At 37.7% G+C, this 24011-nt stretch overlaps 4 protein-coding genes, 1 long non-coding RNA gene and 1 other non-coding gene across 10 annotated transcripts in view; 4 read left to right on the forward strand and 2 right to left on the reverse strand.

The window, feature by feature from the left end:
• Positions 1–215: 215 nt before the first annotated feature.
• On the forward strand, positions 216–1261 carry LOC108135553. The gene is made up of 3 exons (XR_001773914.2): positions 216–425; positions 492–1105; positions 1158–1261. It is a non-coding gene; the product is annotated as an uncharacterized LOC108135553 (long non-coding RNA).
• A 467-nt stretch (positions 1262–1728) lies between these two features.
• Trnap-cgg lies at positions 1729–1800 on the forward strand. The gene has a single exon. It is a non-coding gene; the product is annotated as a tRNA-Pro (tRNA).
• Positions 1801–2235: 435 nt separating this feature from the next.
• LOC108135674 (ubiquitin carboxyl-terminal hydrolase nonstop) lies at positions 2236–6732 on the reverse strand. Its single transcript, XM_017256511.2, has 5 exons — positions 5939–6732; positions 4114–4515; positions 3935–4045; positions 2903–3717; positions 2236–2617 (listed from the first exon to the last, which is right to left on the reverse strand). The coding sequence occupies exons 1-5, from the start codon at positions 6056–6058 to the stop codon at positions 2575–2577; spliced, it is 1491 nt and encodes a 496-aa protein (XP_017112000.2). The 5' UTR covers positions 6059–6732; the 3' UTR covers positions 2236–2574.
• A 354-nt stretch (positions 6733–7086) lies between these two features.
• LOC108135683 (protein aurora borealis) lies at positions 7087–9229 on the forward strand. The gene is made up of 2 exons (XM_017256523.2): positions 7087–7491; positions 7560–9229. The coding sequence occupies exons 1-2, from the start codon at positions 7187–7189 to the stop codon at positions 8941–8943; spliced, it is 1689 nt and encodes a 562-aa protein (XP_017112012.1). The 5' UTR covers positions 7087–7186; the 3' UTR covers positions 8944–9229.
• Positions 9230–9911: 682 nt separating this feature from the next.
• Positions 9912–24011, forward strand: part of LOC108135570 (protein phosphatase 1 regulatory subunit 16A) — a 45628-nt gene continuing 31528 nt past the window's right edge. For 2 of the 5 annotated variants that reach the window (XM_017256331.2, XM_017256339.2), the window contains exon 1: positions 9912–11106. The gene's annotated coding sequence lies outside the window, so the exon portion shown is untranslated. The remainder of the gene's footprint in view (positions 11107–24011) is intronic. The other 3 variants (XM_017256332.2, XM_017256333.2, XM_017256336.2) reach the window with 3 other exon arrangements.
• On the reverse strand, positions 13693–14118 carry LOC108135485. Its single transcript, XM_017256228.1, has 2 exons — positions 13915–14118; positions 13693–13857 (listed from the first exon to the last, which is right to left on the reverse strand). The coding sequence occupies exons 1-2, from the start codon at positions 14116–14118 to the stop codon at positions 13693–13695; spliced, it is 369 nt and encodes a 122-aa protein (XP_017111717.1).

Consider the following 24011-nt stretch of genomic DNA (forward strand, 5'->3'; position numbering starts at 1 on the left):
TCTCGCACTATTATATTAAGAAAAAAGTTTTAAGCGTGTTCTTAGTTATCACTGTTATCTACACGCCCAGCCGTATGCAAATATTTTTTTTTCAAAGTAAGCTAATTTTATTGAAGGCAGCCACAAGACAAAGCTTTAAGCTAAGTGCAGAACAATTCGCTCCGGATCCGGTTCCGATCAGCTGACAATCGTCACTCCTAGTTTTGTTTATTTTCTGTTCAGCCGGCGTGGGTTTCGCTTCCCACGCGTTTTTTTAAGTTTTCCCGACTTATTCTGTTTTTAAAAAAATTAAGTAGCCAACAGTGGACCAGCAGAGCAAGAACTATAGTAATTTGTCAAAAACTTTGACGATATTTGCAGTAGTTGGAGACCACAACAGCTGGCTCCAGGTGATTCACAAGGTGCTCCAATTCCACGACAGTTCGGTGAGTGACCAGCCCTGAATTTTCACTTTGTTAGTTTAAACAAGCTTTGATTTATTTTCATTCCAGTTAAAAATGGAGAATCCCACTAACATATTAGATTTGCCATTGGAGATTTTGGACCGAATTTTGGATGAGCTAAGTTTTAAAGATAGGCTAAAACTAGCCCAAGCTAATCAGGTTTTGCAATCGGCTTTTGCCTATCACTGCCGCAATGAATATAAAAAAATTTCATCTCGGACTTTATCGCTGGACTTTATCGGACTTCTTGATGGTTTATGGCCCAAACGTTGATGAAATAAATGTTGTTGGCTTAGACGTTCAATATTTATAATTAATCGAGCAACATTGCTGCAACCTCAAGATCATAAGCGGGTTTTTACTTGAGTTTAAAGTATGCTAAATGTCACTCAATGGATTACTTTTACAAGTGGATCGTTAGGCACTCAAACAATTTGCAAAGCTTGAAATTGACAGAAGAATTATTTGAAGAAAATAAACTTCTTGACTTTCTATCAAAGTGCGACAAAATGTACAAACTTGAAATTTCAGTATCAGATAGAACAATTTCCTTCGAATTTATGAATTCGTTAGTTAACATACTAAGAGAAAATGGCGTCACATCAAAAAATCCATTCGAAATTACCATTTCGCAGAATGAATTTCTGAATATACAACGTATGGTAAGTGTTACGTAAATAATTTTCTTCTTTAATAAGATATTTATTTTCCCAGTTGGCTGAAATACCAAATTCCGAGATGTGTAGATGCGTTGAGGCCTATAATATTTTGGAAATGCTTGAAATTGATGTCGATGGGAGTTTTAGCGACATTATTAATCTGACCTTAAAATATTTTTAAAAATTGTAATTTAAATAATAATAATATTTTTCGTGAAATGTTAATTAATTTTGATTTTGATTTGGCTAAATATTTTGAGAGATGTCCTGTTCGTTTATGGAAACCTCCAGAAACTTTTAATAACTGTTTAATTTGTTACTGTAAATCTTATTATCATAGGATTTCCTCACGATTTTTAAATTTTCTTTGATTCGGAGAACAATTTTAGTATTGTATTAGGGCAAAAAGATTGGGAACTTTTAAATTGACTTAAAGTGAAAAGTCTTGAACATATAAAAGCAGATGGTTTATGTATCGGCTAAATTAGCACATTTCCGAACCACCGCGCACACTACAGTTGTCCCTTTCCCGCAGACACGGCTTTCCTAAGAGCAGTTGGCCAATGGAGTGGAGTGAGAGGCACCGCATGTTGAAAACCGACATTCTGAACGCTCAGCGTACCGACGGCTCGTTGGTCTAGAGGTATGATTCTCGCTTCGGGTGCGAGAGGTCCCGGGTTCAATTCCCGGACGAGCCCAAGTGATGTCGAAATAAATTTTTTTTTAATTTTTAGTAATAATTAGTGTTTACCTCTTCTTCTTTTTAACTAAGCGTATTGTGGCCATAGGTGGATGAGCTTTGATTTTCCGCACGAAAAAATAGTTATTCAAAAACAGTATGAACTCTTAAATCACAGTGTCAAACAATATTCATAATAATACTGACTTCACAATAGTTTTTAAGATTCTGATTAGGTAGAGATCGAAAATTAAAAAATAAATAAATAATCCGGAAGGCCAAATGTTTGTTTTTGTTCATCAGTGTAAACAAATGTGTCACTAAATTAAAAAAAAAAAAAACATTTCATAGCAGCCCAACTGATAACACTGTCTTCGTCTGCAATATTAAGTTAATTGTGTGCTTGTTTCATATCCCTGGTTTAATGTGTATATATAAATGTATAAGCCAACTGTTTAGTTTATATCATTTTTTAGTTTTTAGTATTATGGATTTGAAATACTTAGAACAAAACGGGTATCCCCACATATCGATTGATCAGATTACAATTTTCAATAATTTCTTTTTTGTTTTCGATTGTTCCAATGTTTTGAGTATGTGAACTTAATTAACCTCAATCGAGGGAACGCTCAGTATAGGATTTGTTTCTTTTTGCGTTAAGATTACTTAATTCGTAAGCGCTGCCGCGGTCTTGTCTGTTGTTTGTGTGTTTGTTTATTCGTAAAGCATGGTTTTCGGCTTGTTTGTGTTATTTAGGGATACAGTCGCTTCAATGGATCCTAACGGATGTCCCCTATTCGTATTCCAGCACGTTTTTATGGTAGAACAATAAATAACTGAAATAAGAAAGAAACAAAATGCATTAATAAAGATTTCTAGATAATTTAGCAGACTATCGAAAATGGCTTTTCTGGAATTTGTTTGTTTTTGAAATTCCCAAGTTTTATTCAGTTGAAAATGGCAATTCCATTGAATTCGATTTGCTCAAATGTTGCTATTATATTAATTTCCCTAAGTTTATCTTAAATATGAATAAATTGAAAAAATTTTAAAATAATTTATAAGCTTTGTTTACTCTCAATACAAAAACTTATTTAAAAGAAATGCATAAGTATCCTTACCCCTCGCTGTCCAGCACCTGCTTGAGTGATGCCATCGTTATCACATGATCATCGCACTTGACCCACGTGTCCTTCTGGTGCCGCACATAAGCGGTGTAGTGCCCGGTGTCGATGGTGCCCACATGGTTGACCACGGCATACAAAGAGAACCGGAAATCCCCATAGGCGTTCTTCTTCTCCGACATAAAGGGCGTCATATCGAACTCCACGGGGAATTGAATGAACGAGGAGATCTTGCGATCGATCAAAGCCGAGTGCTCGAAGCGTTTGAGGTGGAAGGACACCACGCTGGGCAGAGTGCGCAAACTGAACTGTTTGGTCGACTCCTGGTAGGACTTGCAGGTGGAGCACTTGATTTTGGCCGCCGAGCCGAGGTGCTCGGCGCGGGTATACCGCTCCAGACAGTCGATCAGGGTCTTGGGCGTAACTCCCCCGTGCGTTGTCGTCTCTCCCAGATCCAGCGAAATGTCCCAGAACGGATCATAGGTGGTGGACACTCCGTTGCAGGCCTGGCACACCACGTCGCTCTGCAGCATGCCCGTGAAGATCTGATCGATGATGCAATTACACTGACCATAGCAATGCGAGCTGCTCGAGCTACTGGAATTGGTTCCACTGCCCGAGCCGGAGCTGTTGCTCTTGCTCTCGTGCTCCGATTTAGCCTTCACACAGTGCCGATGCAGCACATCCAGAGTGGCGATGAAGAACTCGTGCGCATCCTGCTGCTCGTAGCCGGCCAAGTGCTTCGCATGGTTCCAAATTAAATGCAGTAGCCGGTGCAACGACAGCGGCGAACGGGAACCCGAATAGAACTCCTTAAAAAAAAAAAACAAAAAGAACATTTATAAAATATTTAAATTATTTTTTGTTTCAGGTTAAAATAATCTGGGTAAATAAAAAAAATTTGCTTTTGCTTTATAATACCCATTGACAATTGTATACTTTATTAAAATCATCTTAATCTTGACCTTTAAGAAAAGAAAGACTCTCTGATTGTAAAGGAGGCTTTAGCAATAAGTATCTTTGCCTCACCTGGAAGAGACGCGAAACTTCGCAGACGAGACATTTGTGCGCTGACTTGCTGCCGCAGTCGTGGCGATCTGACATAAAGTAGTCGCTCAGCAGGGGAGTATGAACCAAAGCCTGGAGAGCAATAAAGTGGATTATTTTAAGAAATTAGAGGATTAGTGGATTCATGAAACTAAACCCACCTGAACAATGCAGTTCATAAAGCAGGTGGCCCCCAGATTGAGCAGTCCTCTCAGTCCGATGGTTTGATTGGGCCTAACCATCCTGCGCCTTGCGTTGGCCAGCAGAAGATTCGTCTCCTTGGCCGTCGGTATCCACGGCTGCCAACCGATGCTCTTCTGCAGATCCTTGGCCTCCAGCTTGCGGTTGATCAGCGCATATTCCCTGCTCCTCGCATCGTAAATGAAATCTCTGCAGGCGTAGCAGTAGAGCGTTCCGTGCGACAGCTCCAGGGCCACATTGTGCTTCTTGGATCGCAGGTGACTCGTGATGTGGGCCCCTCGGCATCCAAAGTATATGCAGTGCAGGCATGCGTACAACTGGATGCCGTAGCTGCCGCACTCGAAGCAGTTGCAGTGGATCGCCTGAGGGTTTAAAGGGGTTATAAAAAATACAACACCCAAAAAATAATTGGATAGGTGGACAAAAACTAGTTGACATTTATAACAAATAAATTAGAAGTTTAATTTGAAGATATTTTTTAACGGAGGTATCTTTTAATTTAATTAGTTTGTACGGGATCTGGAGAAGTCTTTGATTTAATGCTCCTTAAATCAAAATTAATTTAAAAATTAATCTTTGAAATCTTTTCAAAAAAACCTAAAGTGGCACATACTTTGTGCATAAAACAATGTAATAAAATTTACAATTTACAATTTATGATTAAAAATGTAATTAAATTCCACAATTTAAATTCTGTTATATAAATGTTAAAAAAAAATTTATAAATAAAAGCCCCAAAAATTCAACCAAATAATATAAATATAGCCTAATAATAGATAAGTCGTACAATGCTTTTCAAACTACTGACTTAAGCATAATATCCTCTGGAAGTGTAAATATCTGATTAAGGGAGGGTTGGTTCACACAGAAATTATCATCCCCAGTGCAGCTGCCTGACAGCTTTAACATTAATCAAAATCTGCCGAAACCACTGATAGTTTCCTACATTTTTCTATTCTTTGTATACCCTTGCAAAGGTATAATAATTTCAGTGAAAAGTTTGCAACGCAGTAAAGGACACATTTTTAGAGCTGTCTGCATAAATTATCCTAAAAGTTGGCTTTTCAGTTACAAGTAGCAAGAATGAGACTTTATCATATAGCTCCCATAAAGGCAATTTAGAATTATGAAAACAAATAATGACTTTGCTGTTTTTTAATTTATTTTTAATATTCTAATAAGAATTAAAATCGAAAAACAATATCATATACAATGTATATGACACCTAATTTCAAATTTAGTTTTTGCTTCTACCTCACATATTTTACGGGAATATGGAAAGTATGTAGCAGGTAGTTACACATATTTGATAAAGAATTACAATTTGGGAAATTTGTAGATTAAAAAAAAAAAAATCGTCTGATTTTGAAAAAATGTTTGGAAAACAATGTCTTTACGCACAAATGTTTTAAATATTGAGAAAATTACTGACACATCGTTTTTATGGTACTATAAATGGAGTAATATAATTGCTAGATCCACAAAACTTTAAAACTGAATCAATCACGGCTGGGACTATACCTATATATTAGCATAAACAAATTATTTAATGCAATTTATAGTTTAAAAATAAACATAACTTCTCTATTGATTGTTGCGCATCTTTAAAAACTTAAATAAGTTGCTCTGCGAATTTATCTACAATCATTAGTGTCAGTGACCTTTCCCGCGAACAATTCACGGTTATGCAAATAATGACGCATCTCTGATTGCGTTCTGCCTTTCGCTCTTTCTCACCTCTGCATCACCTCTCGCAATTTCTTGCCCTTTACCACTCCCACTCACCTTCTTCTCGCGCGCATCTCTGTTGACGCAGGCAGCGAAGTAGGCGTCGATGACCCGGAATGTATCGTAGCTGTGCTCCTTCACGTAGCTCTGATAATGCCGACAGCCCGTCTCTGACATGACAGCGCTGCTGGCGTCGGCGTCGCTGCTGGCGTTGGCGTCGCAGCTCTCAAGTTCAATAGCAAGTTTTTGCACGGTATGCAAGCAGTCGGATAAACGTAAACTAGTTGTGGCATCTAGGGGGCTTTGGCCCTTTTTTTGCCTGCTATTAACCGTTTTGATTAGATCGGAGGTGATAAACCGACCGGCATTTGTTGTTGTTGTGGTTGTAGTTGTTGTCGCTGTCACTGTTTCGTTCTCGGCCGTTCCCCGGCCCGTTTCCGCACCCACCACCCCCCCGCCGTTGCTTTTCGCTGCCTCTGCCGCTGCCCGCGTCGCTGCCTGCGCTGACGCCGCTGCTCTGGCTGCTGCTGCTAAATACGCTCGAATTACTATCAACACTATTCTCTTTTGTTTTCGCCCGTTTCGCCGTCGGCTGCACTGGCACGAATGCTTTGTCACACTTGCGCTGTTTTCGCCGAATTTTGGCCACTTTAGCGGTTCGCCCGGCCGTATAGAATTCTGCAGTTGGTTCTGCAGCGAATTTGTTAGATTTTTGTGTGATTTTTCGTCTGCTTTTCTGGGTTCTTGTTTCGGTTTCGGTTCTGTTTCGCACTGCACACACACACACAACACGCATCTAGCCGACGTGTATGTGTTTGTGGAGGAGCAGAACGGCGAAGACAGCTGGCAGTGTGACCGTTGGCGGGGCGTGGTAAAATACCAAGTTTAGTATATTAAGCGATGACTTAGTCCACAGTCAGACGAGACACAAACCAGATAAATTAGTATTTAGCCAGGATTTACACCACAGATTACGGATGATCGATACTATCGATATCAGACAGCGAATGGCGCGCAATCATAAAATACTGAAAGTTGTATAATCGCCTAAAGGTTTTTGCAAGCAATGCAAATAAATAAAATAATGAATGTTTAATAATAACTTAAGCTAAAACTAACGATTGCGTATAGTAACACTTCAATCTTGCATCCTCCTTTTCGAATCGCCAACGATTCGATAACTCCGCTGCGACGCTGACCAACACTGCAGCATTTGAAAATACTGACATCCTCCTGCGATCGCAGCAGGCCCATTAAAATAATTTAATTTAAGTCGAAACTAGGCGAATCGCAAGATTTGAAAATATGTACAACGACGAGGTGCGAACGCCGCAAGCCCTCAAGAATCGATATTTCACTAATCTCAGCGGACTGAAGTGCCGGGCGCGCAGAAATAGCCACTCAAACAGCAACAATTCGACGGCGTCGGCGGCAACGCCAACGAATGGCGGCGGCAAGGAAAATGAAAAACGCAGCCCCCTAATGCCGGGCAGTGGAAATGGAAATGGAGGTGGAAATGTGTGCACCCCGCCCCCAAAGAGGCTGCACAAGGTGCGCAATCCCTTCGAGGTCGCGATGGCGGATCGCTTGCACCTGCCGACGATTGCCAGGTGAGTTTTGCCTTGGGGGGAAAAACTCATTACTGAAAACCCCCTCCCCCCCTGATTTTCCCTTACAGTCCGTCGCTTTTCCGCTCGCGTACGCCCCAACTTTCGTCCACGCAATTCGAGTGGAACATTGACGAAGTCTCGCAGCTGAAACCCGCCGAGTTGGAGCCGCACGAAACGCAGTTTCACGACTCCCCCGATCCCGAGCAGGAATCCCGGGCCCAGCTGGCCATCAGTGCCTTCTTCAAGGAGTCGCACATTGTGCCCAGTCCCGTGGACTGTCCGCTGCGGAAGCAGCGCATCATAATCAACCACAACGAGGACAATACGCCCATATCGAATAAGTCGCGGCGCAAACGGGACTGCGAGGTGCAGACGGAACTCACGCTGCCGCCGATTTTGCCCAAGGCTTTGGAGGATGCACTGCGTCCCTACTTCCAGCCCCATCTGGCCGCCCGCCTGTCCGGCCGGAGCAAATCGAGCGGCGGCCACGACATCTTCAACAGCTCCATGCGCCGGAAACTGTTCGATCTGCACAACGTCATCGTCTTGGGCGACCAGGAGCACGGCGAGCAGTCATCGCCCATCGCGGGCTCCAGTCCGCAGGGCAAGCAGACCATGTTCGCGGGCAGGCTATCGGATTCGGCCTCCGGCGAGGGCAGTTTCGGCTGCCTTTCGCCCATTAGAAACCTATGCGGTCTGCCGCCAGGAACGCCCGACGATGGCAACTGCTCGGGGAAGCGGAAACTGCTGATGCAGGAGCTGGGACTGCCGTCGCCCATTGCTCCGTCCGAGCATCTCAGCCGGCGACTGGTGTACTCCAAGGCGGAGGTCAGCGTCACAGCAGAGCACCAGGACACGTTGTCGGAGCGCACGGCCCTGCAGTTCACGCCGGACCGGAGCTCCTCGCCGATGGGCGCCTTGGAGCACTCGGATTGCAGCATTAATCAGCGGGTCAGGCGACTGCGGGTGAACAGCACACGACAGGTGGCGATTGAGGCCGCGGACCAGCCACTGTTTGAGGAAACCGAAGAGGATGATGAGGAGGAGGAGGAGGGCGCTGAATCGGAGGTGGACGAGGAGACGGAGGCGGAAGCGGAGGGCGAGGCCATGCAACTGTCCACCCTGAGTTTCAATTGCAGCTCGTCCAATTCGGACACTCCGCGTGGCCACAGACGACATCGTTCCGCCCAACGCAAGAATCTCTCGCAGTCGTTCAGTGCCAATTTGGAGGAGGATCCGGATCAGGATCAGGATCAGTCTGCGGCTGCAGGAGCAATGCAGCCAGCGGGGCTACCCCAGAATGCATTGCCACAGCAAGGACCCAGGATTCCGCTCTATCGCACGGACAGTGGCTTCAACGAGACCTCGAGCACCTCGACCTTCGCCTTCTCGCAGGACTTGCCATTGGATGTGTCCATGGCCTGCTGCTCCACACCCTCCACCCGCTCTTGACCCCTGCACTCTGCACTCCGCACTCCTAGTTCGTAGGCTATTTAATGCAATAAGTGCTTTTATCAGGCTAAAGAGAGGAAGACTCGTGACTCGTGTTCCAACTGCAATGTAAACCCACCGCATATATATTTTGTATTCGTGTTCTGTGTGTTCTTAGTAAAATTGCCAAATAGTCAAGTAAGCTGCGCGTTTCTGTCATTCATTAACTTAATTCATTGTCATTGTCATTGTTTTGTTTAGTGAGTTCAATAAATAATTCTTTCGATGCCATATTACGTGTAATAAATGTACATGCAGTTTTATTTACTTAAACAATAATTCACAACAATCTCCTGCTACGACTGGCGTATTAAATTAATAAAGGGTGTTTTAAATAAGGTCAAGGATAGACCTGCTGTTTTAAGAAATAATTTTATTTTGTAGGAGCCTCTGTTTTTAAATCCCATTTAATCCCATTGTTTCTAAAAAGAGTAATGTCAGGTTGTGTATGTCAATTAAAACTAAAGAAAGGAATGCTAAATACTTTTCGTTATTAATATCTATTTATATATTATTATTATAAATATCTATTTATATGTTCATTTAAAAACAATTAGTTGTAATTAAATTTAGTTTTAGTTCCGACTCGAACCATTGTTAGCATTGCCTCAAACCTATATTTCCACTAACATCGAGATCAATGTTACGAACATGTAGAACTAACAGAGAAATGTTAGAAATCGTCGAACTAACAGCGAAATGTTAGCCAAACGTCGAAATAATAGAAGAATAGAAGAAGAAATATAATAAAAACTCCACCTCAATGTAAGCGAAACGTCGAGCAGTAAGAAAAATAAGGAGAAAGAGATCTTCTTCGATAGGGATGGATAAACATCGATAGTCCCGATCGATAGGTCCGATATTTTGAACAATCGATGTTGACATCGAAGTTTCTCCACCTCTAGAGAAGAAGAAAGTAAAGAGGGAGAAAGAGAATAACACATCAAGTCGCTGAAAACGGTTTAAATAAACGATTTAAACGAGCGATTTTTTCAAACGACGGTTGCAAACGCGGACAAAATTCGTCTAAAAATTGATAAATTCGAAAAACAACTACGAACAAATAATTTTCGAAAATTAGCTCGACGTTAAATTTCGGCTTTGAAGAAATATAAATAAATAAATAAATAGACTATAAAGAAGAACTGTCGGCGTTCGTAAGAAACATCAACAAAACGTTAATTGTTTGTTTTGGGATGGAATCGAGTTTGTCATAATTGAATATATTTTATTGTATTTATATATTTCGGCGCGCCAAGTTGCGGTTTTCAATTTGTGTGAGGGTTTCCAAAAATAAATACGCGGCTCCAACGGAAACTTGTTAATCAAAGAATTCAATTTAACCGAAATTATTTGTACGATCAGCGAAGATATCTGCACTCATTTTCACCTGGTTGTGCAGGAGTGTGTGTGTGCGTGAGTTCTGTTATAAATAGCGAAAGAGCAGAGGAAAAAGCCGATCGCGTTTTGGGCCAATTTAAAATGCCGAAAGAAAGTGCGGAGCGAGATAAATAAAAAATAAATATATATTTGTTTGTGGGCCAACAGAGATAAATTAGAACAACTCGTGCATAAGTCGGGCGCCAGAAGGCCAATAGGAAAAGAAATCTATATAAATCGCAAACACAGCCGAGCGGAAATGTGCAAATTGATGGAAAATTAAAAGAGGAAAAAAGTAGCAAAACAAAAATAACAAAAAATAAAAAGAATTCCTGTTACAAGAAACCAGTTCCGAACTCCCCACCTACTTCTTTCTGGCTGCATCCGTTTTGAGCGAAAGTTTTTTTTGCGCCCGCCCGTCGTCCACTGTGCGAAATGTGTGCAAACAAGTTGGCCAGCTGTTTGCCCAGAAGAGGAAGATAAAGTGGGGGGATGGCCAAGATGGGGAAAAATCTAGCCAATTAATTGTGCCGTGAAAGTGTGCGCCAAGTCAATGTCTATAATAAACACAATTTTTTACAATTTGCAGTCTTGCTTTTTGCGCGTTTCGAATCGATTTGATTGAAAGCAACTTTGCGAAAAGCAACAAAAAAAAAATACATATAAAACTAACAAAAACGGAAAGTCTCGCCTTGCAATTGGACTTGAATGGCTGATGGCCTTTTTTTTGCGTCCGGATTCGAGGTAAGCCTGTTTAACGAGGGACAATTTTTTAATTTTCACGCGGATTTCGCGTTTAAGGCAGGCGACAAATCATTTGGGAGTCGTATGCAAAAACACGTTTTCCACTTTTGTGGATGTCGTGTGTTTAAGGTGTTCATTAAAACTATAAACGTAATTTCAGCAGTTTAGGATATATTTGCATTATATTGAAGGTTTAGGTTCGGTACCGGACATATTAATTTATAAAAAAGCAAAACTCATGTTTCTGCTGTACGATTTTAATTGATCTCACATAGCCCACTTCTTTAATGAATTAGTTTCCCAAAGATTTCTAATTTCAAACGCTTCTAAATTGAGTCTTTGGGTAGATTTTAAAGGCTTTGTTGTTGCAAAAGATGGGGAATACGTGTGTGTGTGTGAGCTTTTTCTGCACTAGTTAGAACGGAATAGGGCAATCAAGAGTGTAAACAACAGTTAAATGTTGTTAAACTCGAATCCAGCCGACTGCTTTCGTCACATGTTATACGCTCGCAGTCGCCGCAACTCCACACTTTTTCGCCCTTCCGTCGACGAGTTCTTTGCCTTATCTCTCAACCCTTGTTGTTTTATTGTACCCACTCTTTATTATTTTTTTTTTGTTATGCGGCCGGTTGTGCGGCTTTTGTATAACTTCCGCTATTGTTATTATTTTTTTAGTCGTTCGTAGGAAGAAGTGTAATTAAACAGAGGCGGCGAGTGGTGGGGGGGGGGGGGGAAAGGTCTGCCCTGCAGCAACTGCAACAGAAACAGCCGTCTCACGGGAGTTGCCGCCTCGAAAACCGGTTACAAATCATTAAACTAAAATTCTAAAGCATACTGTCTGTGTGCCTCGGCATCTGTGTGTCGCCATCCCTGTCGCACCTCGCCCCATCTCGCTTCCACCTGCATGCCTCAGTGCACTGCGCCGCATGCAAGTGCAACTTGTTGCAGCAACTGTTGCTGCTGCTGCTGCTGCTACTGCGGCCGTGTGTTGCGTGTTGCTGCCGTGATGTTGCCGCTGTAGGGGCACTTTCGTTCAACGGATATTCCGTACGGCATCGGCTAATATATGATTTGAAGGAAAGTGTGTGCAACAGGTCTATCAAAAAACCAAGAGTTGGATTAATAAGTTACTAGTTTTGCGGCGCAGTGTAGATACCATGCACTGATTGATGATTTTCTTAAGAACAGGTATCAAAAACCCATATGCGTGCCGACAAAATTAAGACTCAAGATAATGTAGCAAAGACTAATAAAAATATTTAGTTTTTAGATCAAGCTCAAAAGAGAGTTTCACAAAGAATTAAATAAAATTCAATTTTTAAAATCTAATTTAACAAGATTTATTTTTGAAAGATTTCAGGCATAAGTGGTCTGCAAATAATAGTAAATGTGTGTTTTTATAAAAAAATGTTATTTATAATCATAATACATATTTAATATTTTATACAAAATAATGAAATGTATTAACTTGGTTTTAATTATATTATTTGAAATTTAATTTAATTTAAGAGTAAAATAATAATAATAGTAATAGAAGATAGTCCATTTATTAAGGACGCTTTAGATGGTTTATTCTTTATGTCTAATAAATCACCTATAATTGAGAATGATAGAATACAAAAATAAATTTATTTTACCGCATTTTATTTCTTAATATAAACGTTACTTATATCAACAGCAACTAAAGATTGACTGAATGCTTATAATGATTTGCAGAGCATCTAGACTTCGATATAAGCACTTGGCCTTACTTTCCCGTTTTTCCTGTTTCGATGGCAAAAAAAACTAATTTAATTCCGTCTAATATTCAAAATCGAAAGAGGGAAAAACTCGTTTATCGGCATCCTTGTGACACACTGACATCTTTTGCTAATCTCGGGTGCCGCCCCCTTTCTCTTGCCCCTCGCACTTTGCTTAATTAATTCTGCTTTCGGTTTTGTGTGCGGCCACCTATCAAAGTCCCCCGATTCCCAACTCCCCTTCGCCCTTCATTGTTTGCCTCGTCATTTGCATTGATTTGCAAATTTTTTTATTGGCCGTTTCGATTCGAGCCTGACGTAATTTGTTAAACTTTGTTATTTACCTGGCTGACATCGATAGCTAACTAATCAGCGCTAGCTTTTGTTGACTTTAATTTATTGCTGAGGGCTTTTTCGAGCGCTTCAAGCATCAAGGACTCTACCTCACACTTCCATTCTCAGTCTTTCCTCGGTTGTTTCTTCATTTTCATAAAGCTACCAGGTACAAAAATTTAAATTAATTAAGAGCATAAGTTTGCTTCAATTAGCGTTGTTTTCCTTGAATTTTAATATTTGATCCAGGTAATTAACGCAGCTCATAACACAAAATTGCCATGAACTTTTGGATTTTAATCTAATTTTTATGTGGGTATTAATTGGCTTAATACAATCTCATTTTAAATAGATATTTTTCATCTTATTTAACCGAGATGCAACAAGAAGTTGTTCTGTTTACTTTTTAGTCAAATGGTTCTCATTTTTATTTACTGAATCGGCTTCGAAAAATTCAATTTATTTTGAAGAAATTTTAAAAGGGTTTGTAATGTTTTTTAATTGTTATTCAATACTAATTCCTCTTTAGCAGATCCTCCATATAAATAAAACTGACATTTGTATCGAATTGCCGTTTCGAATGGAAGTGCCATTGCATCGTTAACATATACTCCCCAGATGGAAAGGGCAGAATCAATAGTTCCGATTTCAGATAGAAATCTTTGACAATTTGCGGACCCTGTAAGGGAATTATTATGACCAAATTTAGGCTAGAGATAGACTCTGATTAACTTACCACATACGGACAGGTGTGATTGATGTTGGTGAATTCTTTGAAAATATTGTAGACGATGATCGTGAATGGATCGTAACGCTTTCGCATAAATCTGCAGGCGTCTACAGTGGACTCAAGTATCCAAGGCTTAAAACCGTTGGCCTTTTTTAAGATTTTGGCATGAAGCTGAATGTTATCGACCGGGTGTAGAACAGTTCCGTTCATATTGAGCAGCACCCGATCACGACTGACGGCCTTCAGACGGTAATTGTGGAAAACGAACCACGACAAATTGTAACTTTTACATTCAAAATTTGTAAACTTAAAGACAACTGCTTCCTGTGAAAATGAATAAATTTTTAGTCACATATTACCATTTTTTTTTGTTTTTCACTCTGCTCACATTTAATACAAATCTAAAAAGTAAAACTGCTCCAATGAAAGAAACTAAGTTGGACCACATTGTTCTGCTGGAACACTATAATAGGCGATTAAAAAGGTGTGTGTGGGTTTAAGATTACTTTCCGCTTGAAAGAACTACTAATTTACTGTGTCATTTAGCTATTGTATCTAATATCTAAATTATACTCCCAATTTGGTAATTGTCCGATAAAAGCTTTAAAATATATATGTGCTTAATACATCCAAATAAAAAGTTATTGTATAAAATAATATTTCCCTTTATTACTAGCTAATCCAAATTTTGTGTGTATTATTTGGGCGACTCCTGTGTGTATTCCAAATTTGTTCTGAAATTTGATGCCTTAAATTGAAATTTGACATTGAGGAAGTCCCTACCCCCGCACTTTTCCCTTATTGTTTGCTCACATCTGTTTAGTTAGTGTGCAAGGCAGCAGCTGTTGAGTTCAGACAGAAATCCAAAATTCCAACGCACCAAACCGACCTTTCAACAGGCCCTTGAGTTGGTCTGGGTGTACTTATTAAACTGAGATTTAAAATTTTCTTTAAGATGTTACGTATATTCAAGCAACTTGTTAATTGCGCACTTTGCATTCTATTGCAAGTTCATCATGTTTAACGGTATCGTTTCCAAGTGCACGGATAAAGACGAAACCGACTCAAAAGTCGGTTAACTAATTCAATTAGTGCCACGTGAATTACCCGTCCGAAAAGTCAGGGCAAATGGGCCAACTGAACAGAGGGGTAGGGAATAAAGGCAGGGAATGAACTGGACAGAGACGAGGCAAAACTTTTGTTATCCCATTGTGTCTGCTGTCGAGATGATTACTTGAGGGGAACAGAGGGTACCCAAATAGACCCAGGGCGAAAAGGGAACTCAGAGGTGGAAATTTCTCGGAACCCTCCACCGAACAATTTGATTAGATAAGGTTCTGAATATAGCCTTTTGTTGGGAACGATATGAGTACCTACATTTCTTATTGCAAAGAAAACGAGTCTAGAATGTGTCCAAGCGAAACAGGAAACCAAATTAAAAGAATAAATTATTAAAGATCTGGTAATTCAAGGTTGGGAATGTGTACGATATACATTATAATTAATTATAGAATATAAAAGTCTAATTATTATTTAATAATTATGTTTTTTTTCAAATATTAAATAAAATTAATTACCTTAAGATATCAATCTGTTAGTGTTAATCATATAAATCATATTAAAATTCTTGAAACGTAAAATAGTAAAACAGTTACTTTACTTGAATTTTAAGTTCTCAAAGCAGGGCAAATTTACAGTGTATTGAGTTTAAAATATTTAAATTAGAATTTTGTTTGAGTTTAAAAATGTTGTTTTAGTTTTGGCTTTACATTGAGTCAACTGAAAAAGTCCTATAAAACCGAAAGTCTAGGTGCTCATTTCTTATACAAAATAAACTGTGTCTTTCGATGGGAACTCACAAGATAAATAAGAAAATCGAAGGTTTATAAATCCAAAAAAAAAAAATTTATAAGCACAGTCTTAGGTTTGACTTGCAAAACTTTGTTTAAGTTTGGCTTAAAATTGAGTGTCAGCTTATCTGGGCCCACAAATTATTGTTATCAAATTCAAGAATCTACGTTGACCTTGTTTCCACTTGCTGCCCCATCTGAGGCCTTTAATTTAACCATCTAGAAATTCGATGCGAATTGGCCAAGTAGACTTGTTTTGGCCTAGTCCGGCTTATTATAATCATAGGAGAGGCGAGGGGCTACTAGCAGAAAACCAAACTTTTGTTCCAGTTTTATTTGGCATTGTTTTGCCGGCTTCTCTTCTGTATTCTTTTATTATCCCAGAGTTTTGGAAGCCCGACAATTGCACAACAAGAACAACATTGATACAACTTTTCTGGTGGGTGTCAACGTTGTTTTGGTTTTGTTAGTGCAAAAGTCCCACGCCCATGATTACGACCACGCCCACATCCCGCACCGCGATCCCCACCCTTTGACATAGCAAACAATTGTGCTTTTGTTTACTAATTTGCGGCTGTCTCTGTTTTTGTTGCCAGTACCAGAAGTTTTTTGGCTTTGACTTTATCGCCTGTTTTGTTTACTTTCTTTGGCTTGGTTTAGTTTTTGGCTATTTGCTCCTCGTCTGCCGAGTTGAAAGTTCATTTGCCGTTTTAATTGCCAGCTAATAGCGCGAAAGTTACTCGTATTTTCATTTTATTACCCTTTTTGTTTTGCTTCGGGTTTTTTCGCCTTTTATTTTGTTTATTTCTGTGGGTGAATGGCAAAAGTTATGCGGGCAAGCTGCTGGGGGATACTAAAATACGGAAAGAGAGAGTGGGATCAAAGTGAAGTGCCTGACTTCTGACACTGGCTAGTTAAATTGGAATTGTTTTGACATTTGTTGGCCTTCTGGCAATTTTATAGTTATTTTTGACAGTTTCTTTATGTGGTTTTTTAAGCAGTGTTCAAAAGGGGTTTTTAAAAGTGGGAGTGCATTTGTAGACGAATTTAAACTAAAACGAATATATTTAGTTTACAATTACTGTTACTTTTACTTTTTTTATGAAATCTAAAATTATATATTTAAATTCGAAAATAACGTGTTTTATATTTAAAGAAAAAAACTAAACCGACTGCAGTATAAGTATAACTCAAATTTGGAGTGCTTTATTACAATATTTATTTCAATAGGTATGCAGATCCGACATCTGCCCTTTACCTGTTGCTCTGGCCCCTCTGGGGATATAAGTTCACCTTTCATCTGCCTTAGCTCTCTCCTCGTTGGCCATTTTATCAGTCAAGTCCGGCAATTAGCCTCTTAGCAGTTCGCTAGTACTTTAGAGCAATTTCCTTGTTTTGAGGAAACTTTTTCATTTATTTTCATAATTTTTCTTTCGACCAAGTTTTGCCCGAGCCGAGCTCTAAATTGCCTCCTCTTTTTCCTGCGTAATATCCATTAATCAAACTTCTGGTCTTTGTTCAATCTCTTCTATTTTATGTGTCTCTATAATTTTTGTTGCTTCTTTTTGCTTGTTTTCCTACGGCCTTTTTTTTTTGTTCTTTATTATTGTTGCGGGTATAAAGCTTTTTCTTTAAAGGGGAATATTGCCCTTGGGCTCTTAGCCAGTTGATGACCCCGCACGCGATTTTACCTCTCTTTCTCTAGCCGTATTTGTTTTTCTTTCTCGTAAGTATTTCACGCTTTTTCTAATTGCCAACGAACTTTTTCTTTATAATTCTTCGTTCTTTTTTCAGCTGATTTGAGATAGAGAAACAAAAACTGTCAACGCAAACTGGAGATAAAAAAAAATTGAGTAGAATTTGTTGTGCCATTGTTGTGATTATTTAACTGTTTTTTCATAGCAGTTGTGGCATGCTAAAACAAAGGCTTGTCTTTCAACTTCGGTCATATGTTCTAGATATGATTAGAGCCACCTAGAAAAAAATGAGCAAACAAAAACCAAATTGAAAATTCATTTAGCTGGAATTCAAACACATTCGTATTCATATATATATTTATTTGGTCATGGGGTTTTTCTTGTTCACGTTTAGTTAACTGATATTGATATCTGAGTGTCAAGCTATCAATACATTTTTTTATTGGTCAATTAAAAAGTTAGAAAATCGACTTCCAAATAAGGAAGTCAGAAATAAAAGTGAGATAGTATTGTTATCAAGGTAAAGAATTTAAAACTTGACGAACACTAATGTCTTTTCATTGTAAAAACATATATAAATAAAATGAAATGAAATATATAAGTAAACATTACATGAGGCTAGTAATTAGTGCACTATAATTTTTGAGTATATTTTTAGAACATTTAATTCACAATCTTTAAATAAATCAAGAACACCTTTAGTGTACCCATCTAAAAATATCAAAGAAATTCGATGTCAACCGAAAACAAAATATTATAAAAAATTTATTATCCATGGGCGACAGGCAGATAGACCGAAAATGCAATATCTAGAGGCGCACACGATCCGAATTGGGACTACATTAGTCTATATATAGTCGGCTGTCATAACAGTATACCCCAAAAAGCCCCTCCCCTTACCTTTCCACCTTATAAAGCGGTTCTGTTCCAGTGACAAGCCAACAAAAACAATAACAATACCAGCAACAACAATTCAAATTCAACTTGTTTCTGATTAGATCATTCGAGGCGAAATGTCAGTCAACAAAGGTTGGAAAAGGGGGGAAACTGCTGCTTGGGTGCGATAATTAACTGAAATAGACCCGTGACTGTCAGTCAGCCAGCGACAAGACATTCTACATAGCTATACATAAATACATTCTATATGTGCGAACAGTGGGTTTTAAAGCTGTATGAGGGTAATATGGGCTTTAAAACACAAGAATCGCTTCATTTCATTTGAAAGTTCATAAAGGTAATTAGATTTGCTTGTTTACGAACAATGATTAAGGTTTTCTTTGTTTATTAGTTTATACTTGTTTCTAGGAACATATATTTTTAAGGAATAGTTTAATTAATAAATTTATACTTTATTTTACAAAGTTGAAATAGTCAATAAATAATTGTGAATATATATAAACTATTAAAATAGTAAACTTGAAGGCATTGGAACGCACTGTATTTCTTCACATATGTGAATGTATGTTTTTATTTCTGTTGGCGTGTGGGTGTCGTTAAGCACTTGAGTTGCAATCACACTTCATGGTAAAACTGCAAAAGTGGGCTAGTTAAAAATGTCAAGAAGAAGTACCGCGCTAAAAGCTATAAAAGTAAAAAAGCCTAAAAAGAAGAGAAAAATTGGGGTGAGGAAGAAAGAGGGCTAAAAAAGGAAGCCGGCCAAAAGACTTTTTGGCCCACACTAAGAGAAATTTAATTTACTTTATTTATTTATTTTACTTAACTTGGTTTCAAAATGTATATTAACATTTTCGAATTAAAAATTCTGAATCGATCTTCAAAACGATATATATGTTTTTCCAGAAAAAAAAATTACATATTGAATCTATTGTTTTTTTAGAAACAATTTTTTTAAATTCCAATTTCATCTTTTAAAAATATTTACTTCAAACTTAATTTATTTTTGTATACTGTTATAATAAGATATATAAGTGTTGTATTATTTTTGTTAAAAATTAACAATATTTATCGTTTAAAGCATATTTAAGAAAACTAAAATTTTTAAAATATTCTGAAAGAATCAAATTATTTTGTCACTGCATGAAAAAGAGAGGATTTCATTCAGTTTTTTGTAATAACCGCGGCAAAAGTTTTACCTCTCCTAGGCTCTCAACCTTCTTACCTGGCGACTCGACCAGGTGCTTAAGACCATTCACTGATTTTTTTAATAACTCACGACTTTGGCCATGGCTTTGACAAGCTGTTAATGGCATTAAACGAGAGAGAACGAGAGAACTAGAAATTTCAGTTGCAAAGGAAGCAAATTCTTTGCAAAGCTGGGGAAAAAATTTGTTGGTCATTTAACAAAAAGCAATTTCGCTCAACTTAACTTGCTTTGAGAACTATTTTCTTATTTTCCACTTTTTTTTGTGGCCGTAATTGGTTTCAATTTGAAATCGAAACGCATTTCAAAGAGATTTTATTGGTATGTGCTCCAAAATGCGTTTTTCTTCTATATATTTTTGTGAGTTTGTTTGTGTGTGGTTTTTCGTGTGCGTCGGAGTGATAGAAATAGCGACTGGTGTCCTAGGCCGTATTTTTGGCATATTTTTGAAGCACAAGAAACAGTTTATGAGAAACCACTAATTGGCCATAAAATTGTATAAATTTCATGTGCCGGTTTTTCCCAATTTCGTGGCCAATTAGTCACCTTAAATGTGGTGTGGTCAACATTCGTGATACCTTTTAAATCATTGAAGTGGGCATGTATGTTATCAGCTGAATATTAAAAAAAATTCTTGATTACAAAATGCAAAAACTTTAGCAATAAGTTAAAATGTCATGGTATACAAACATACATTCTACATAATATTTAAACAGAAAATATAAAATATTATTATTGTTACGTCATTTTTTTTAATATTTCCAAGCGTATTTGTTATTTTATTTATTCGATTTTTTTTCTTATTTTCTTGTCTGTGAACTCTTTTGATAAGCCAAAAGCTGATATAAAATGCTGACCATGCTGATAATTCCATTCTCCTCGAAATTTTTTGTTGGCAATAAATCATAAATGTTTGCGAAAAATACACAAAGGTAAAAATGATTAACATTGAAGACAATATTTCAATTGCATTTTATTAATATTGCAATGAGAAAAAGTTAACCAAATGCAAATAAATTTGTAATTAATGTGTAAAATAAATCGAAGTAAATAATGGAAGCAACAAAATTTAATAAGTGCGTTAGGATAAAGAAATGTTATTGATACTATATGAAACTGTTTCCAAAAAATCTTTTCCACGAGAAAACAATCAAATATTTATGTACCATTAACAATTTGCTGAGCGACACTTGGCAGGACAATAAAAACAAAAACCCAGAAAAAATGGTCTGAATTATTAATGCCATTAAATATGTAATTTCAATAAAATTGGTGAGAAAAATTCAATTAAAACACAATTTTGCGTGCCACCAGACGAAAACCATTGCCAAACGCAAAACGCAAACCAACACGAATAAAAACAACGAGAGAAAAAACAATGTCAACATTGTAAAGCTACTGGATAACTTTTTGTTCTATTTTTCTCCTCGTTCTATTTACTTTGTTGGCCATTTTAATGAACCCGCTGTCCGCTAAATAAACTCAACTTCCCGATAACCGCAGAATTTCATATTAATTAGTGGTCAGGGGGGGCAGTGTCCCTTTAGGGGGCCATATGCAATTAAAAAAAACTAAACCGAAATTTAAGAAGCATCTGTTAGACCAGCTAGGCCAGCATTTTAACCCAGTTAACTACTCTACCTTGGCGCACCTGCAACTTGAAAAAAAAAAACAAAAAAGCATAAACAAAGGCAAAACTCAGACTAAAACTAAAGCCATTTCCCTCACAGAAACGCGTGCCGGTAAAACAATTTCCAAACTATCTCCCACCTACATCTGCCATCTACACACAAAAACAAAACTTTGGCAAAATTCATCTCTTTCCGCCCAGTGCTGCAATATTTGCGCATTTCCTGTCGTACAAATATTTCCCATGTTACAGCTTCCCCGGAGTTTTTCTTAGGTGCATTCCACTTCTCCCTAACAGTAACAGTTAGTAATAGTAACAACGTCAACAACAACAGTAGGGCCCCAAATAGCGAGCCAAACAATGTTGCCAGCTAACTTTCTGGCCAAAAATAAACAAAAAGTCGAATTTGCGATGAGTCGATTTAAATAGGCGAATGATGGGAGCCCTCTTTGACACTTCAAAATTAGAATGAACGTTTGAATGTGAGACGTACATATAAATATAAAATATTGGAAAACAACTTTTAAAGTAAAAGGCACAAAATAAAAAAAATCTTTTTTCGATTTTCAATCATATGAAAGATTATTAAATTAAGAGGAAAAAATTATATAAAAAATGCAACTTCAACTCAACATCTCAGGTTTAAAGTCTCTTTTTTTATTCTGTACAAATTTCAAGTCAATCAGAATTAAATCAACGGAGTTAAAGCCTTTGACGTATGAAAAACTTTGAATTTTCCCAAGAACTCTTTTTTTTTAGTTTGTGAACATCAGAACTAAAAAACCCACTGAACCGATCCTTTTGAAAATTTGAACATAAATCAGCAAGTAATCACCAATTTTTTTTTCTTCTATTTTTTATATTTTGGCAATGCCGAAGGTGTCTGTTTTGGTTTGTTGTTGAACTGTAGTGCCCTATTCCCTCAAGGGTAATTTGGTTAAAAAGTTTTCTCTGCAGCTGCATTCGCTGGAAAAGGAGAAAGAGTCGGAGACAAAGGCTGCCAGTGAAAGAGGTGGTCCACACTGCTAAACAAAAGCAAACAATGTAATGCCAGCAGCAGCGACCACGTACAACGAAAACAACAATGTTGGGGCAGACCACAGACGCCCGGAAAATGGGCGGGGTATAAGGCTAAGGGGCGGAGGGCAAAAGCTGCGTTAGGAGTCACAAACACTGTTTTTGTACTGGGAAAAACACTTTTGATTAAATTCTTTTGATTCATACAAAAATCAGCATTATAATTTAACATTTTAAAAATTCCAAAGAAATCTCTAGGTGCTCACAATTTGTTTAATGACATAAACGATAGATCCTTGTATATAGGATTTCATTATCCATATTTGGAAAGTAGTTAAAAATTGTTTAGTACTCCGGCAAACTTAAAAATAATATTAATGCAGATTCAAATTGAACGTATATGCTGTATAAAAGGATATGAGTAGCTTTCGAATTGCCCTTGGATATTTAACTAAACAAATAATCTAGGATGTAATGTCTATCTTATTATTGTAAGATAATATATGCCTATTCATTTATTCTATAAATATTTATTTGGAATTCCATATTTTCTGTGTGTAAGAAAGGGGAGAAGAAGATGGATATTGCTACGGCTACAAAAAAAGAAAACAGCATTTGCGGGAGAATAGAGAGCAAAGTGGAAACAGAGCGACATGTTGCGCCTGAAAGGTTCTTTGGTGGGGGGGTATCCCCCATCCATCCCATTCCTCCACATACACTGATACACAAGCTTGACCTTCACTGAGAGCACGTGGTGTCGGAATGGTTACCAATCTTGAATCCGGGATGTCCTGGTTTTGGGGGGGAGGTGAGAGAGAGCTGGATGCGGTTGTCTGAACCGGAATCCGGAGTCAGCTTTAATATCTATGTATTTTCTTGTTTGTTTCGGAATTTCCAGTCGGACAGAATTCGTTTGGGTGCCAGTCCGTGTTTGGTTAAAGTTAGTTAGCGGTTGTTTTGAATAGGATTTGCTTGAAAGTTTGATTTGAAATGGCTTGACACCAACAAAATAGTAGATACTACAAGTACCAGAAAGTTCATATGTCATTGTAGAAATATAATATAACTTGTTTAAAAATACCTTTTTATTTATAAATCTTTGTTTAAATAAACTATAATAAAGGTTATAAAAGTTTCTTTTATGTATAAATTGGTTTGCTAAAATGAAAAGAATTTCTCATTGTTGTAGGAAACTTAATACCAAAATTACAAAATATTTAATCATGTATTTGTTCCTGATCTTTCATGAAGTGTTAATAATAAATTTGTAAGCTTTAAGGTTTTTACTTTGGCGAAAAATCTTTTTATTACGTTATTTTTAAAGAATTTTTTATTTTTAGATGTTTTACCCTTGAAAGGTTCATTAACATGAAAAATTAGATAAACATTAATAAAAAGATAAGATAGCTGTCCAGAGTATGTAAACAATTTATATTATGTGTGTGACTATCTCTAATTAAATGACCAAATACAAATTTTAGGAACTCCACTCATTTTACTTAAATAAATTGTTGCTTAGTCACACTTTAATCTTTAAAGTTTTAACGCAAATTTTCAGTTTCGTGACTAATCTCCAGCAGCTGTTCATTTTATAAGAACTATACAAAACAGAGCAAACACTGAAATAAGATTAGCAGGCCAAACAAACTCGTATTTGGAGCACTTAGGCACATCCCGATTGGAGGAATCGGGAGCCACAAAGTGCTTTTCCCAGCCATACCCATTAACAATCGACGTCATCCATTTATTGTTATTTATATTACGCAATTTACCCCGCTTATCGACAATCAAATAATTAGAAAAGGTGA

Source organism: Drosophila elegans, unplaced genomic scaffold (assembly GCF_018152505.1).
Source record: "Drosophila elegans isolate 14027-0461.03 unplaced genomic scaffold, ASM1815250v1 contig_208, whole genome shotgun sequence".
Lineage (NCBI taxonomy): Eukaryota > Metazoa > Arthropoda > Insecta > Diptera > Drosophilidae > Drosophila > Drosophila elegans.